The 14,726-nt window shown below is 37.8% G+C and overlaps 1 protein-coding gene across 1 annotated transcript in view; it reads left to right on the top strand.

Moving 5' to 3' along the window:
* STK33 (serine/threonine kinase 33) overlaps nt 1–14,726 on the top strand; it is a 79,556-nt gene that overhangs the window by 20,899 nt on the left and 43,931 nt on the right. Inside the window, exons 8-10 of the mRNA XM_022563195.3 lie at nt 7,086–7,161; nt 11,217–11,329; nt 11,785–11,870. Coding sequence (XP_022418903.1) covers nt 7,086–7,161; nt 11,217–11,329; nt 11,785–11,870 — 275 coding nt within the window. The remainder of the gene's footprint in view (nt 1–7,085; nt 7,162–11,216; nt 11,330–11,784; nt 11,871–14,726) is intronic.

Here is a 14,726-nt window from a genome sequence, read left to right on the forward strand (position 1 = left end):
TGGTTTCAGGTCTTACATTTAAGTCTTTTATCAATTTTGAGATTATTTAAATTGTATATGGTATGAGAAACTAGTCCATTTTGAGTCTTTTCCATGCAGCTGTCCAGTTTTCCCAACATCATTTATTGAAGAGGCTGTCATTTCTCCATTGTATATTCTCGCCTCCTTTGTCATAGATTAATTGACCATATAAGTGTGGGTTCATTTCTGGCTCTCTATTGTGCTCCATTGATCTATGTGTCTATTTTTGTGCCAGTACCATACTGTTTTGATTACTGTCACTTTGTATTATAGTTTGAAATTGAGCAGCATGATATCTCCAGCTCTGTTCTTTCTCAATATTATTTTGGCTATTCAGGAGGGTCTTTTGTGTTTCCATACAAATTTTAGAATTATTTGTTCTAGTCTGTGAAAAATACCATTGTTATTTTGATAGGGATTGCACTGAATCTCTAGATTGCCTTGAGCAGTATGGTTATTTAAATAATATTAATTCTTCCAGTCCATGAGCATGGTATATCTTTCCATTTGTGTCATCTTCAATTTCTTTCATCATTGTCTTGTAGTTTTCTGAGCACAGGTCTTTTACCTGTTTAGTTAGATTTATTCCTAGGTATTTCATTCTTTTTGATGCAATTGTAAATGAGATTGTTGTCTTTTTTTCTAATTGACGTATAGTTGATTTACAGTGTTGTGTTAATTTCTGCTGTACAGCAAAGTGATTCAGTTATACATATGTATACATTCTTTTTTATATTGTTTCCTTTATAGTTTACCATGGGATATTGAATATAGTTCCCTGTGCTATGCAGTAGGACCTTGTTGTTTATTCATTCTATATATAATAGTTTGCATCTGCTAACCCCAAGCTCCCAATCCACCCCTCCCCTACTCCCCTTCCCTCTTGGAAACCACAAGTCTCTTCTCTATGTCTGTGAGTCTGTTTCTGTTTTGTAGATAGGTTCATTTGTGTCATACTTTAGATTCCACATATAGGTGATATCCTATGGTATTTGTCTTTCTCTTTCTGACTTACTTCACTTAGTATGATAGTCTCTAAGTCCATCCATATTGCTGCAAATGGCATTATTTCATTCTTTCTTTTACTGCTGCAAAGTATTCCATTGTATATATGTATGACATCTTCTTTATGTATTCATCTGTCAATGGACATTAGGTTGTTTCCATGTCTTTGCTATTGTGAATAGTGCTAGTATGAACATAGGGGTGCATGTAGGCTTTTGAATTAGAGTTTTGTCCAGATATATGCCTGGCAGTAGGATTGCTGGATCATATGGCAGCTCTATTTTTAGTTTTTTGAGAAACCTACATACTGTTTTCCATAGTGGCTGCACCAATTTACATTCCCATTAACAGTGTAGGAGGGTTCCTTTTTCTCCACACCCTCTCCAGCATTTGTTATTTGTATTTGTAGACTTTTTAATGATGGTCATTCTGACCTGTGTGAGGTGGTACCTCATTGTAGTTTTGATTTGCATTTCTCTAATAATCAGGAATGTTGAGCATCTTTTCATGTGCCTGTTGGCCGTCTGTCTCTCTTCTTTGGAGAAATGTCTATTTAGGTCTTCTGTCCACTTTTTTATTGGGTTGTTTGGTTTTTTGTTGTTGTGTTGTATAAGCTGTTTGTATATTTTGGAAATTAAGCCCTTGTTGGTCGCATCATTTGCAAATATTTTCTCCCAGTCTGTAGGTTATCTTTTCATTTTGTTTATGGTTTCCTTTGCTGTACAGAAGCTTGTAAGTTTGATTAGGTCCCATTTGTTTATTTTTGCTTTTATTTCTATTGCCTTGGCAGACTGACTTAAGAACAGTTTGGTATGATTTATGTTAGAGAATGTCTTGCCTATGTTCTCTTCAAGGAGTTTTATGGTATCATGTCTCATATTTGAGTCTTTAAGCCATTTTGAGTTTATTTTTTGTGTATGTTGAGAGGGTGTGTTCTAACTTCGTTGGTTTACATGTGGCTGTCCAACTTTCCCAACACCACTTGTTGAAGAGACTGTCTTCTTTCCATTGTACATTCTTACCTCCTTTGTCAAAGATTAATTGACTTTAGGTGTGTAGGTTTATTTCTGGGCTCACTATTCTGTTCCATTGATCCATATGTGGGATTGTTTTCTTAATTTCTCTTTCTGATAATTTGTTGTTAGTGTATAGCAATGCAATAAATATCTAAATATTAATTCTGTATCCTGCAACTTTACTGAATTCATTTATTCTAATAGTTCTTTGTTGTCATTTTTAGGATTTTCTGTATACAGTATCATGTCATCTGCAAACAGTGATGGCTTTAATTCTTCCTTTCCAGTGTGGATTCCTTTTATTTCTTTTTCTTATCTGATGGCCATGGCTAGGACTTCCAATACTATATTGAATAAAAGTGGTGAGAGTGGACATCCTTGTCTTGTTCCTGCTCTTAGAGGATATGCTTTCAGCTTTTTACCATTGAGTATGATGTTCACTGTGGGTTTGCCACTATGGCCTTTATTATATTGAGGTATGTTCCCTCATACCCACTTTCTGGAGAGTTTTTGTCATAAATGGATGTTGAATTTTGTCAAAAGCTTTTTCTGCATCTATTAGGATGATCATATGATTTTTACCCTTCAATTTGTTAATGTGGTGTATCACATTGATTGATTTGAAGATGTTGAACCATCCTGAGTGCCTGGACTAAATATCACTTACTCATGGTATATGATTCTTTTAATGTATTATTGAATTTGGTTTGCTAAGATTTTTTTGAGGATTTTTTACATCTGGTTCATCAGTGATATTGGCCTATAATTTTCTTTTTTGTGGTATCTTTACCTGGTTTTGATAGCAGGCTGACACTGGCCTTGTAGAATAAGTTTGGAAATCCTCCTTCCTCTTCAGCTTTTTGGAATAGCTTGATGAGGATAGGTGTTAATTCTTCTTAAGAGTTTTATAGACTTTACCTGTGAAGCTATCTGGTCTTGGACTTCTGTTTGTTGGGAGTTTTTAAATTACTGATCCAATTTTATTACTGGTGATTGGTCTCTTAATATTTTCTATTTCTTCCTGATTCAGTCTTGGGAGAGTGTACATCTCAAGGAATTTATCTGTTCCTTCTAAATTGTCCATTTGATTGTTATATAATTGTTCATAGTAATCTCTTACGATACTTTGTATTTCTGTGGTGTTGGTTGTAACTTCTCTTTCATTCGGATTTTATTTGTGTCTTCTATCTTGTTTCTTGATGAGTCTTGGCTACAGGTTTATCAATTTTATCTTTCTGAAGAACTAGCGCTTAGTTTCATTGTTCTTTTCTATATCTTTTTAGTCTCTATTTCTTTTATTTCCGATCTGATCTTTATTTTTTCTTCCTTCTACTAATTTTGGGTTTTGTTTGTTCTTCTTTTTCTAGTTCCTTTAGGGGTAAGGCTAGATTGTTTATTTGAGGTTTTTCTTGTTTCCTGAGGTAAGGCTTGTGTCTCCATAAACTTCCCTCTTAGAACTACTTTTGCTGTGTCCCACAGATTTTAGATCATTGTATTCCCATTTTTATTTCTGTTTAGGTATTTTTGATTTCCTCTTTGACTTATTCAATGGCCCACTGGTTGTTTAGTAGTATATTATTTAAACTTCATGTGTTTGTGCTTTTTGCATTTTTATTTTTCATTTTGCCCAATTCTCTGTGACTATTTCTATGTATTAGGTATGTTGGTTGTGTTTTCTGATCTTGGAGAAGTGGCCTTATATAGGAGATGTCCTGTGGGGCCCAGCAGCATGCTCCTCTCTGGTCACTGGAGCTATATGTTCTCGGGGCAACTCCTATGTGGGCTGCATGCACCCTTCTGCTATGGTGGGGCTGACTGCTCTGAGCACACTGGTAGGTGGGACTGGCCCCCAGCCTGGTTGGCTTTGAGGCTGTGTCATGTCCAGTGGCTCTGGGCCTGCTAGAAGGTGGGGTAGGCTTACTGCAGGGTTAACTGCATGGGGCTGCTGCTGGCCTGCTGGTGGGCAAGGCTGGGTTCCCACATGGCGTCTGAATGGTATGGGGGCCTTAGTGCTGGTGTAAGTCTGCTGGTGGGCGGGCCAGGTCTTGGCAGCTGTCTACCGGGGGTGTGGGGCTGGTGTGTGCCCGCTGGTGGGTGGGGCAGGTCCCGGTGCTAATAAGCTAGGGGGAGGCATCCAAAATGGTGCTTACCAGCACCAGTGTCCACGTGTTACAATGAACTCCCCAAAATGGCTGCTGCCAGTCCCCAGGGGGAGTCCTAGTTGCTCCCTCCCTCTCTGGGAGGTTTTCCAAGATCAGCAAGTGGGTCTGACTCATTTTCAAAGTGCTGCCTCTGAGCTGGGATTCAGAGTGGATGAGATTTTGCGTGCACCCTTTTAGAGTGGAGTCTCTTGTTTGCTCTAGCGCTCCAGCTCTCCCAGACATAAGCCCTGCTGGTTTTCAGAGGGAGACGTTCTGGGTGCTTTGTATTCCTGGTGCAGGACCCCCTGGGCTGGGGAGCCTGATGTGGGACCAAGAGCCCTCACTCCCTGGGGAGGACCTCAAGACCGTGACATTCCTCCTGTCTGTGGCTTGCCGATCTGAGAGCGTAGGTCCTAACTCTACTGTGTCTGCGCCCCTCCTATCCATCTTCTTGTAGTTCCTACTTATGTCTTTAGTTGTGGAAATTGTTTTCTGCTGGTTTTCAGGTCATTCCTATAGACAGTTGCTCTGTAAGTGGTGGTAATTTTGGTGTGTCTGTGGAAGTTCACGGTCTTCCTGCTCTGCCATCTCGGCCACCCAGTCAATATTGTTAATTTAATCTTGCTTGCTTCCTCTGTTGATTTCTAAGAGAATTATTAAAGTCACTCACCAGCGCAGGGCTTTGATAGATTCTTTTTGTACTTTTAGTAGTTTTCTTTAAAATATACTTTATTGAAACATAATTTACATATAATAAAATGCACAGATTTTAAGTTTAATGAGTTTTGACAAATACCTATACTTGTACAATTACCACCCCAGTGAATATATAGAACATTTCCATCACCCCAGAAATTTCCTTTGTGTCCCTCTCAGTCGATTCCTCACCCAGACCCCAGCAACCACTGATGATTTCCATTACCTTAGTTTAGTTTTGCTTGTCTAGAATTTATATAAATTGAATCATAAGCATATATTCTTTTGTGTCTGTCTTCTTCTGTTCCATGTAATGGTTTTGAGACTTACCCGTGTTGTTATATCAGCAGTTTATTCATTTTTATGGCTGAGCAGTATACCTAGTTCATTGTTTCTTTGTCTACTTGATGCATAAAGCTTCTAAATTGTTTTATCTTATTTGGGAAGAGGCTACTTTAGATTCTGTTCATATCCTCCTGTTGGCAAAAGACATCTGGTCTGTAGTTACATGGGGAAAATATATCCAAGCACCCTGAGTTTTATGCCTGCTTATTAGTTGTCTGCACTGTGAGACAAGTGAGAGAACAAGAGAGAAGGCAGATGGTTTGTGGAGCTTTGCTGACTTCCTAAATGGCTTCTTGGCCCAGCCAGCCTGGCCTTTGCCTCCCTGTGAGAGCTGCGATGACAGTGCAAGTAGAAATGCCCCTGATAATTAAGGTGACTCCGAAAGAGGGAGTGAGGGCTCCAAATTCCGGGCCCCTGCTGTGTGATGCACCTACATGGAGATCTGTCAGGGAATCGGATCACGGAATCTGCCCTTGTCGTAGACATGCAGCCATAGAGCAACTTGAGCTTTAATGATTCCATATTTTAAAAGTTTAAGTAGAGTTAAAGAATACAAGTAATTGCTTAAAGGAAAATATTAATTTTAATTTTCAGTGATTTAGAGAAGAATTATTCAATTTGTTAATTATCTACGGTTGAGCCTGTTCTCTTCTGTTTACCTTTTAACTCCTTTGTTGTTGCTTTTTAGTTCCTTTAACAATAAGCAGAGGAAATGAAATTTCATTTGCTTTTAGTAGTTATAAAAGCTGTGTGTATGTTGGGGGGGGTGATTGAAACTGTTTTCTAAAGTAAAAACACCTTTTACATGGGAGGCGCTGTGTAACAGTGTTGCTTTAGGTGAGTCGCTTCATATGTGTACCTGAACCTTAATTTCCTCGCTGGCAAAGTAAGTCATGGCTACATACCCGTCTCACATGATTTTCAACATAATTTATACAAATAACATCATCTATACAAAAGTACTTTGTAAATTTTAAAGTTCTATTCAAATACACGCAGTCGACCCTTGAACGACGCAGGGGTGAATCCACGTATAACTTACAGTCGGCCCTGTGTGGTGCTACCTAGCTGTAGAAGTATAATAGACATATTCCTGGAATATCATATGTGACTTTTTAGAAAGCCAGCCATTATAAAAAACCTAATCATTAAAAAATGTGCTACCTCAAAGTAAAAAAAAAAAGTTCTACTTTGAGAAGATTGTTTAAAGGAACCCTACTGTGGACACATTGTAAGTAAGTAGCCCAGAGCTGGGGAGTCAGGAGTGCCTGCATCCTAGTCATCATCCTGGGACTAATTGGCTTTTTGATCAAGTTATGTTCTAGGAGCTCCTCTGTCTTAGTTTTCTCATTTAGAAAATGTGGAAGATAATTCATACCGCCATAGGAGTGCTATGATGTTATTATTACTACTGTTATTTTACTGAAGTGATTTATAACCGTTTATCTTAGTTTCTCTGTAAATCCAGATTTCTACCTATTGGGCTTGTTTTAAATTGTATCTACTTAAGGTATGTTTTCAATTCTATTTTTGGCAAAGGACTGAGATATTGTTGTCTTCTACTATAACTACACAATCTTTGCAAAATCATTTCTTAACAATTTGAAAGAGATGAAGAGTTGTGCATTTAGCTATACAGTGTGTGCCACTGTTCCATTAGAAGCTAAATAGCAGGGGTGAGGACACAGCGACGTCAGTTGTTAAGCCTATACATTATTCACTTAACATCTGCTGTTGGTTCTCTTTTTCCCTGTGGGGGAATAAATTACAGCACATCAGCACATTTTTCATGCTTTGTGTTTAAGCATTAAAAGTCATTTATTGTATTATTAATATTATTTTATTTCTGCTTATTTGGCAGCCCCTGAAGTTATCAATGCCCACGACTATAGCCAGCAGTGTGACATTTGGAGCATAGGTGTCATAATGTACATTTTGTAAGTACCCTGCTAAATGTACAACTTAAAATGAATGGATGATCCCTAACAGTAGAATTACATAGACTTTAAATTAAAACTAAACAATATAGTTTTAAGAAAGCGACTAAAGAAACAGTTGGGAAGTCATTCTAAAAGGTGTCTTATTAGTTGTCAGGTGCATCCATTAGGTATTTTTTTAATACAATCAATTTATAACTTTCAGCTTTTCTTTTCATTGATCTATAAATGCTACAATGCACTGTATGATCTGAGCCACGTGAAAAACTTGCCTCAGCACCTCCCTGATCCTTTGCTACAAAACAAAAGCTTCTTTGTATTTTCTCAAGAGATTCACTTATAGAGCATCAGGTAGAGGGAGGTCCTGGGACCTGGCACTAGAGCTACCTGATGGTCAGGGCACGTGTGAGGAGCGGGCAGTAACCAGATAAAGGTTCAGCCCAGGGTCCAGGGAGTATTCTGTTGTTTCTACTTCTCTTCATGCTACTGAAAATGTTGGCCTTTCTTGCTCTCTCTTCTGTCTCACTCTGAAGATTCAGTCAAACCCCATGGCCTGTATTTTTCCTTTCAAGTGTCCTCACCTATTATTTCATTTCTCTTCACTTGTATCATTTCTCCTTACGATCCCTTTCTAGAAGATTACAGTGTCTTTCTGTCGGTTCTCCTGCCTCGGGTTCACCCTTCACACGGTTGTCAGAGTTGTCTTTCTAAATCACAAATCTGATTGTACTACTTTCCTGATTAACAACCTCTGGTAATTCTCCCTTGCTGTAGAAAAATCTCAGAGCATCCCCGCATGGCGTAACACAAAGCTTCCACTGCCTGGCTCCAGAGCGCCTTTCTAATCTTGGTCTGCATATGTGTTCCCATTCACTTACCCTGTGCTGGTGGACACTCTAGGCCACTCCTTATGACTCAGGCACCCTGTATTGCATGCTTCTGGGTCTTTGCTCATGCAGCTCATTCTGCCTAGATGTTCTTTTTTCTTCTCTACTAAGCTCTTTCCTGGGTGTGTCCAGCTCACACAGTAAAGACTTCTATTTCCCTAAGTCCTACTCTACCCCAGCAGTTACTACATTCATTATGTGTATACTTTTTGGAATTTAAGGCAGTAGACGAAGATGCATGTAAAACAGTAATGTAGAAAGAAAAACAAAATAATAAGCATATTTAATTAGGAAAGTTTGCACATGTGTAAATATGATAGAATAAATTGTTCACTTTTCTGTGTTCTCATTGCACTTTTAAAAGCTAGATTATAATGGAATATAATTATTGTATTATGTGTATTGTACCTGTTTTTCTTACTCTAAATTCCACGAAGGACAGAGATATGATTCATCTTTGCATCCCTGGTATCTGGTACAATAGTAGACATGTAGTCAGTGCTCAATATTTGTTTGTTAAATTGAATTAAAGTGAATTGTCTAAGAGATGTTCTGAAAAGTTAGTGGTCACTGTTCTGCCTGCTGGTGAATATGAACATTTTTATGTTGATGCAACATTAGTTTTATGGTCATATTGAAGATTTCACTGTGCACTACCTCTTCCAGATCGTTTCTAAATATTGACATCACAGTAGTTATATTTTCACAGTCCTGTGAAATGGAATACACGGGCAGTAGAAATTGGATGTTGTGATCGTAGTTGTAACTCAGATAGCTGACATATCACTGCTTAGATTGCATAAAGTATAAATGTATTCACAAAGTTTTTGATCATTGTTCTGTGCTGATTAGAATCATATTAAAATTCTGAGCCTTAGTTTTAAATTAAAAATACAGCTATTTAAAATTAGTGTTTTATACTCTCACGACTTCCTGGACAACACAAGTCAAACATAATACATGTGAACTATTATTACACCATTCATGTGGTATTTGCTGCCTTCTTAGTTTGAATTTGGTGTTAAGGGAAGTGATAGCGTATTACATACCTTAAATTTTTTTCTCCTACTTAAAGATGTAATTTTAATTTTTCTGCTTCTGAGTGTGACTGCATATCATAATAATGACATATTTTTTTCTTTACAGTAGACTCTTACTTAGCTAATCAGTGCCTGTTCATTAATCTGCCTGAGCCCAGTGGTCCTACAGATAATTTCCTTCAACAAGGGCGCAAACATACTACCTTCTCCAGGGGGGTTATTTTCTTGTTTATCAATTACCCCTGTTTCATTGCTACTTAATTGGACAATGATAACATACTTTCTCAAGGTGAAATTGACATAAATACTCTTTATGGGCACTATCTTTTGCTGTTTTGATTCCTATGAAGCAAAATAATCGGAAGGCTTTAAGAGGCATTTTTCATGTCTTGGATTCCCTTTTCTGGATGTGCAGAAAATTGCTATCATAAAATTTCATACGCTGCTGATTGACCAACCATTAGATACATTTTGTGTGAATAAAATTGTAAAGGACAGAAAAAAGTGGAATTTTTAAAATGTAGCCCTTGAGCTATATAGTTGCATGCTAGTCAGGCAGTGTGGGAGCAGCTAAGAAATTGGTGAATGTGCATATCACTGGTTGTTAACAGACTCAATGAGCCAGGCTTTTGCTGGCCTGTACTTGCTATAATAGATTGTAATTGTCCATAAGACCATTTTTTTGGGCTTTTTTTTATTGCATTTTAAAACTAAACAGTAGTAAGGCAAGTAAGATCAGAGAGAGGAGGGTCAGAATGAGCTGGAGAAATAAAAAGTATTAAAATGAGAGTTTGCAGAACAATTTAATAAACATTTATCACTTAACAAGAACCTATTGGTAAATGAAAAGCTGTGTTATCCAGCCTAGTTTGATAAATTACTAGGACGAGAACAGCTCTCCCCCTCCCCCCCCAGAAAATCATTGTCATGTAAGATATTTACCAAATTTAGACTTCTTCAAAAAATATTCATGGGAAAGGCTTTGAAAGAACTTTAAGAAAAATATGACTAAAAACAAAAATCAGTAAAAATCTGTTAAGAGACCTGGAGATCATTATACATTATACTTATGTACATAATAGACCAGCATTTGGGAAGTGTAATGGAATTCTGCCGTTTTACTGTTTCCATAATAAAGTGGAAAAGTATAATCCTGAGAGTGGAAGAATAGACATACAGAGTTAGAGTTGCCTCTGTGATGAGTCCAGGTCCAGCTTCTCTCTGGTTGTCATTGGGAAAATCTGGTTGTTGTCTACAGGGTTGCCCTCAGATGTTGGGGTTGATGATAAAGATGATGGCCAACGTTTGCAACTTTTAAGCATGTTCTTGTAGTTTTGGACTAGATCACCTATTGAAGCATAGGCTTGCCATGCTCTTTGTAAAGTATAGCACGGTGCTTCCTTTAAAGGATTCTAAAGACTCATAGTCCCCGTACTACAGAATTTACAAATAAGCCCATGTTTACTGTATACACATGGCTTTACTGATATTGGTTGTTACATATACTCAGCTTTCACCCTTCCAGACTGATTTTCCTCATTCAGATTTTCTTCATTTTATGTATCATTTTTGAAGAGTTGTGGCCATTTTAATGGATTTTTGCTTTTGACTCAGAGCCTGTAGACCCCAGGGTTATTCTTACTATCACTAACATTCGTGTAGCATTTTACCACAGATAAAACTCTTACATGGTCATTAGAGTCTGATAACTCTCGTTAGACTCTGATAACTCTGTCTATCTTTCTGTAAGTCCAATGTGAATTATGTACCTTAAGGTGTTACCTTACCTTTGCTCACATTGAAGTGTTTCTCCTCTATCATCCACCACTATTACTGTGCACTTAAACTCACACACCTTTCTGTATTTTAACCCTTTAGTGTTTCCCCACCTGGAAGAGCTTTGGGTCATTTGCAAATGTGGAAGTTCCAATGTATACAAGAGCCTAGCACAGATCTTGCAAAAGCCCTTCGCTTCCATTTCTACATCCAGAGAAGTTCCCACCTCTTTCTCTCCTTTACTTAAATATGAAGCACCACTACTTCCAAGTCCTGTGGAAACTTAATTTTTAATAGCCTCATTCTGATTATTTTTTAAAAAATCTTAACAAAACAACTGTCTTTGTTGTAGATTATGTGGAGAAGCACCCTTTATGGCAAGCTCAGAAGAGAAGCTTTTTGAGTTAATAAGAAAGGGAGAACTACGTTTTAAAGATTCAGTCTGGGATTCCATAAGTGATTCTGGTAAGTACAGATTTGTTATTATTTACTAAAGCAAGTATACATAATATAAGAAAGGCAGCCAGTAATTCAGATACTTTAGATCTCTGGTTAGTCATTAAATTTACTTGTAGAAATACACTACTTACTTGTGGTAATAGTGGTATCTTCACTGTGCTTGTTATAGTTGAAACTTTCAGCAAAAACAGAAAATGCATAATAAAAATTGAAGAGGAAATTTGCTGATCATCTAGCTAATTTTTTACTATAGACCATAAACCAGGTAATCCAGGCAATAAAACCTCACTTTAGGCCTTAAACTTTATTTAATACTAGCCACTGGTACTGATGATATTTATTTTATAACTGAGAAGTTTCCTTCATATCATACAGACCTAATCCTAAATAAACTGGAAAATGTGTGGTACTAATTATAGTTGAGATAAATAAGACTTTCAGGATTTTTCCCTTATTTGCAGCTAAAAGTGTTTTGAAACAACTTATGAAAGTAGATCCTGCTCATAGAATCACAGCTAAGGAACTACTAGATAACCAGTGGTTAACGGTAAGTTACAGTATTACTTCTTTTTTTTCTTTTTGGCATGCTGTCATTGCTTATTTCTTCTCATCTGGCCTTGTAGTTTATATATAGTCTTCTTAAAACAGTCATTTAGTTTCATCTTCTGACAAGTTAAAAAAATTATTGAGTGTTGCCACATTTCTGAAATGGGTATTTTCAAACTGTTAAAATTACTACCACAGTTGTTTGTATATGTTTATAGAGGTTTAAATGAACTTTTCTTTTGTATCAAATCCAGTAAAATAGAGCTGAGAAATGTCCATTATTAAAGCTGTGGAATATTGAAGCAGTCTGTATAGTTTAGTGATGTAAAGCACTGGAACCACCTACTTCTCTTTCAACTCTTTGGATGCAAGGAATCTTCAGGGATTCAGAAAAGCCAAGGTCTTCTAACAGTGCCTGTTGCCTGGCTTGAAATCTTGAGTAATGATTCATTTACATATTGCTTTCCCCCATTGGACTAATGCCTTGAGCAGTGACTCTATGTCTTTTTTTTTTTTTTTTTTTTTGCGGTACGCGGGCCTCTCACTGTTGTGGCCTCTCCTGTTGCGGAGCACAGGCTCCGGACGCGCAGGCTCAGCGGCCATGGCTCACTGGCCCAGCAGCTCCGCGGCCTGTGGGATCTTCCCGGACCGGGGCACAAACCGGTGTCCCCTGCATCGGCAGGCGGACTCTCAACCACTGCGCCACCAGGGAAGCCCTTGTGACCCTATGTCTTACTGATCTTTGTATCCCTGTACCCAGAACATTACCTGGTCACAACAGGAACTTTGGAAGAGGATGCTACTACCTCTCAGTATTTATTTTCTCTTTCTTCTGTGGAAATGAGGATCCTGGCTTTTAGCTGGTAACATTGCTATCTTGTCTTCTTTGCTAGTTCTTCCTCATCGTTGCTAGTTATGGTGCTGGTCAATGAGATCTAAGTGGAGGTAGGAGCAATTTCTGGGAAGTGTCCTTAAATGGAGGGGGTATGGCCTTCCTCACATCCATCTTCTTCCCTAGTGACTAAAATGCAGCTGTGATGGGTGGAGTTTAAGTAGCCATATTAGATCATAGAGTGGAATTTATAAACGGGATAGCAGAGCAACAAGATGCAAGGAACCAGGGCTCTTAGCATATAGAGCTGCTATGCCAGCCCTTGACTGCCTACCTCCAGACGTTTTTATATGAGCAGGAGACACATGTCTGTCATCTTTGAGATACTGTGAAATATGCAGTTAAACCTAATACCAATTAATACAATAATAAATAATTGCTGGATGAGTAGATGATTCAGTAAATGAATATCTGTAGGTATGTCAGAAAATGTCTGAGAATGGAAATTAGAGATTGTCTTAGAGACGTAGGAAGGTTGCTAAGTAATATTTATCTATGCAGAAAGTTATTTTACATCTGTGACTTGCGAGACACTGTGTTAGGTACCGCAGATACATGATGTGCTTGTAATGCAGTAGTAATGTTGAGAGATGATGGTGGCTTGGACAGGGTGGTAGCAATAGAGTTGAAGAGAAATAAATGTAATATATTTTTTAGGTATATTTGATAGGGCTTGGTGATGGATCAGATAAGAGATAAGGATAAGGGAGGTATCAGGATGATTTTTAGATTTTGCTTTAACAGCTGGTTGGATGGTAGTGCCATTTGCTGAGATGTGGAAGACTGTAGGAGAAATAGATTTTTTTTTTTTCTGGGGGAAGAGTGGTGAGTCAAGAGTTCCATATGAGACATGCTAACTTTGAGATGCCTATGTAGCATTCAAGTGGAGATTTCAAATAGATCATTGAATGTATGAGCCTGGAACTCGAGAAGAATGAGCTGGAGATATAAATCTGTGATTCCTGAGTATATAGATGCCATGTAAAGCCATTGGGCTGAAGAGATAAGTTAGGAAGAAAATACAGATAGCAAGGACAAGAGGCCTCAGCACCCTGCCTTAAACACTACAACATTTAGAAGAGGAGAAGCTAGCAGTGGAGGCTGAAAAGGAATAGCTGATGAGGAAGAAGGAAAGTCAGGAGGGTGGTGCCAAGGAAGTTGAGTGAGAAGAGTGTTCGAGAAAGCAGGAGCAGTCAGCTCCCAGGTAAATGCTGCCGAGGGGTCAAGATGAGAATGAGTTTTCATTAGAATGGCCAACAGAGGGGTTGATGGTGACCCTGAAGGCCTAGATAGGTTTAGATACCATAAATTTATAGTGATAGCATTCTGATTTTCTTTTGGCAATTTCTAATCATTTTTTTTGAATAACATTTTCTTTAAGGACTAAAGAAATTGTCTTCACTCAAAAATGGTTTATATCTGCCCTCTTCTGTGAATGTGTTGAACTCTCAAATGATTCTGTGCAATAAGTATTTCTGGCCTAAAGTAATTGTGCAAATGAGTTAGCAGCTAGATCATTGCAAAACTACTGAGTAGATTTGCAGTACAGCAAAATAAAAACTGTAAAACAGATGGTATGCTTTAGAAATCTATCTCTTTTCAGCATCACACAACATTCGGGTTTGGCCATTTAATTATTTGTTTTCTAATTAGTACAACTTTATTTCTGGCTTTGGTCATTTTTCCAGAAGTCTCCATTTTTGAGCCTCTGTAACATTTGTCTCTATCTAGTCTTTGCCAAATGGATAGAGAAGTGACAGATAGCGTGTACTATATCAGACTATCCTAAGGAGTTCAGTGTATGAAGTTTAGAATACTGGCATTTTGTAAACTTCTGAAAGGCAAAACTCTTTTCTTCTTAACCACTTGAAGTCTTGCTTCCTGTAATTCATATCCTGTTTGAAATAATCTAAAGAGATCACGTTAGTTCTCTCAGTGCCTTACTGCTTTATAAGCAGAACTGAT

Source organism: Delphinapterus leucas, chromosome 7 (assembly GCF_059928025.1).
Source record: "Delphinapterus leucas isolate spDelLeu-1000000601 "Yukka" chromosome 7, BTC_Dleu_Yukka2, whole genome shotgun sequence".
NCBI lineage: Eukaryota > Metazoa > Chordata > Mammalia > Artiodactyla > Monodontidae > Delphinapterus > Delphinapterus leucas.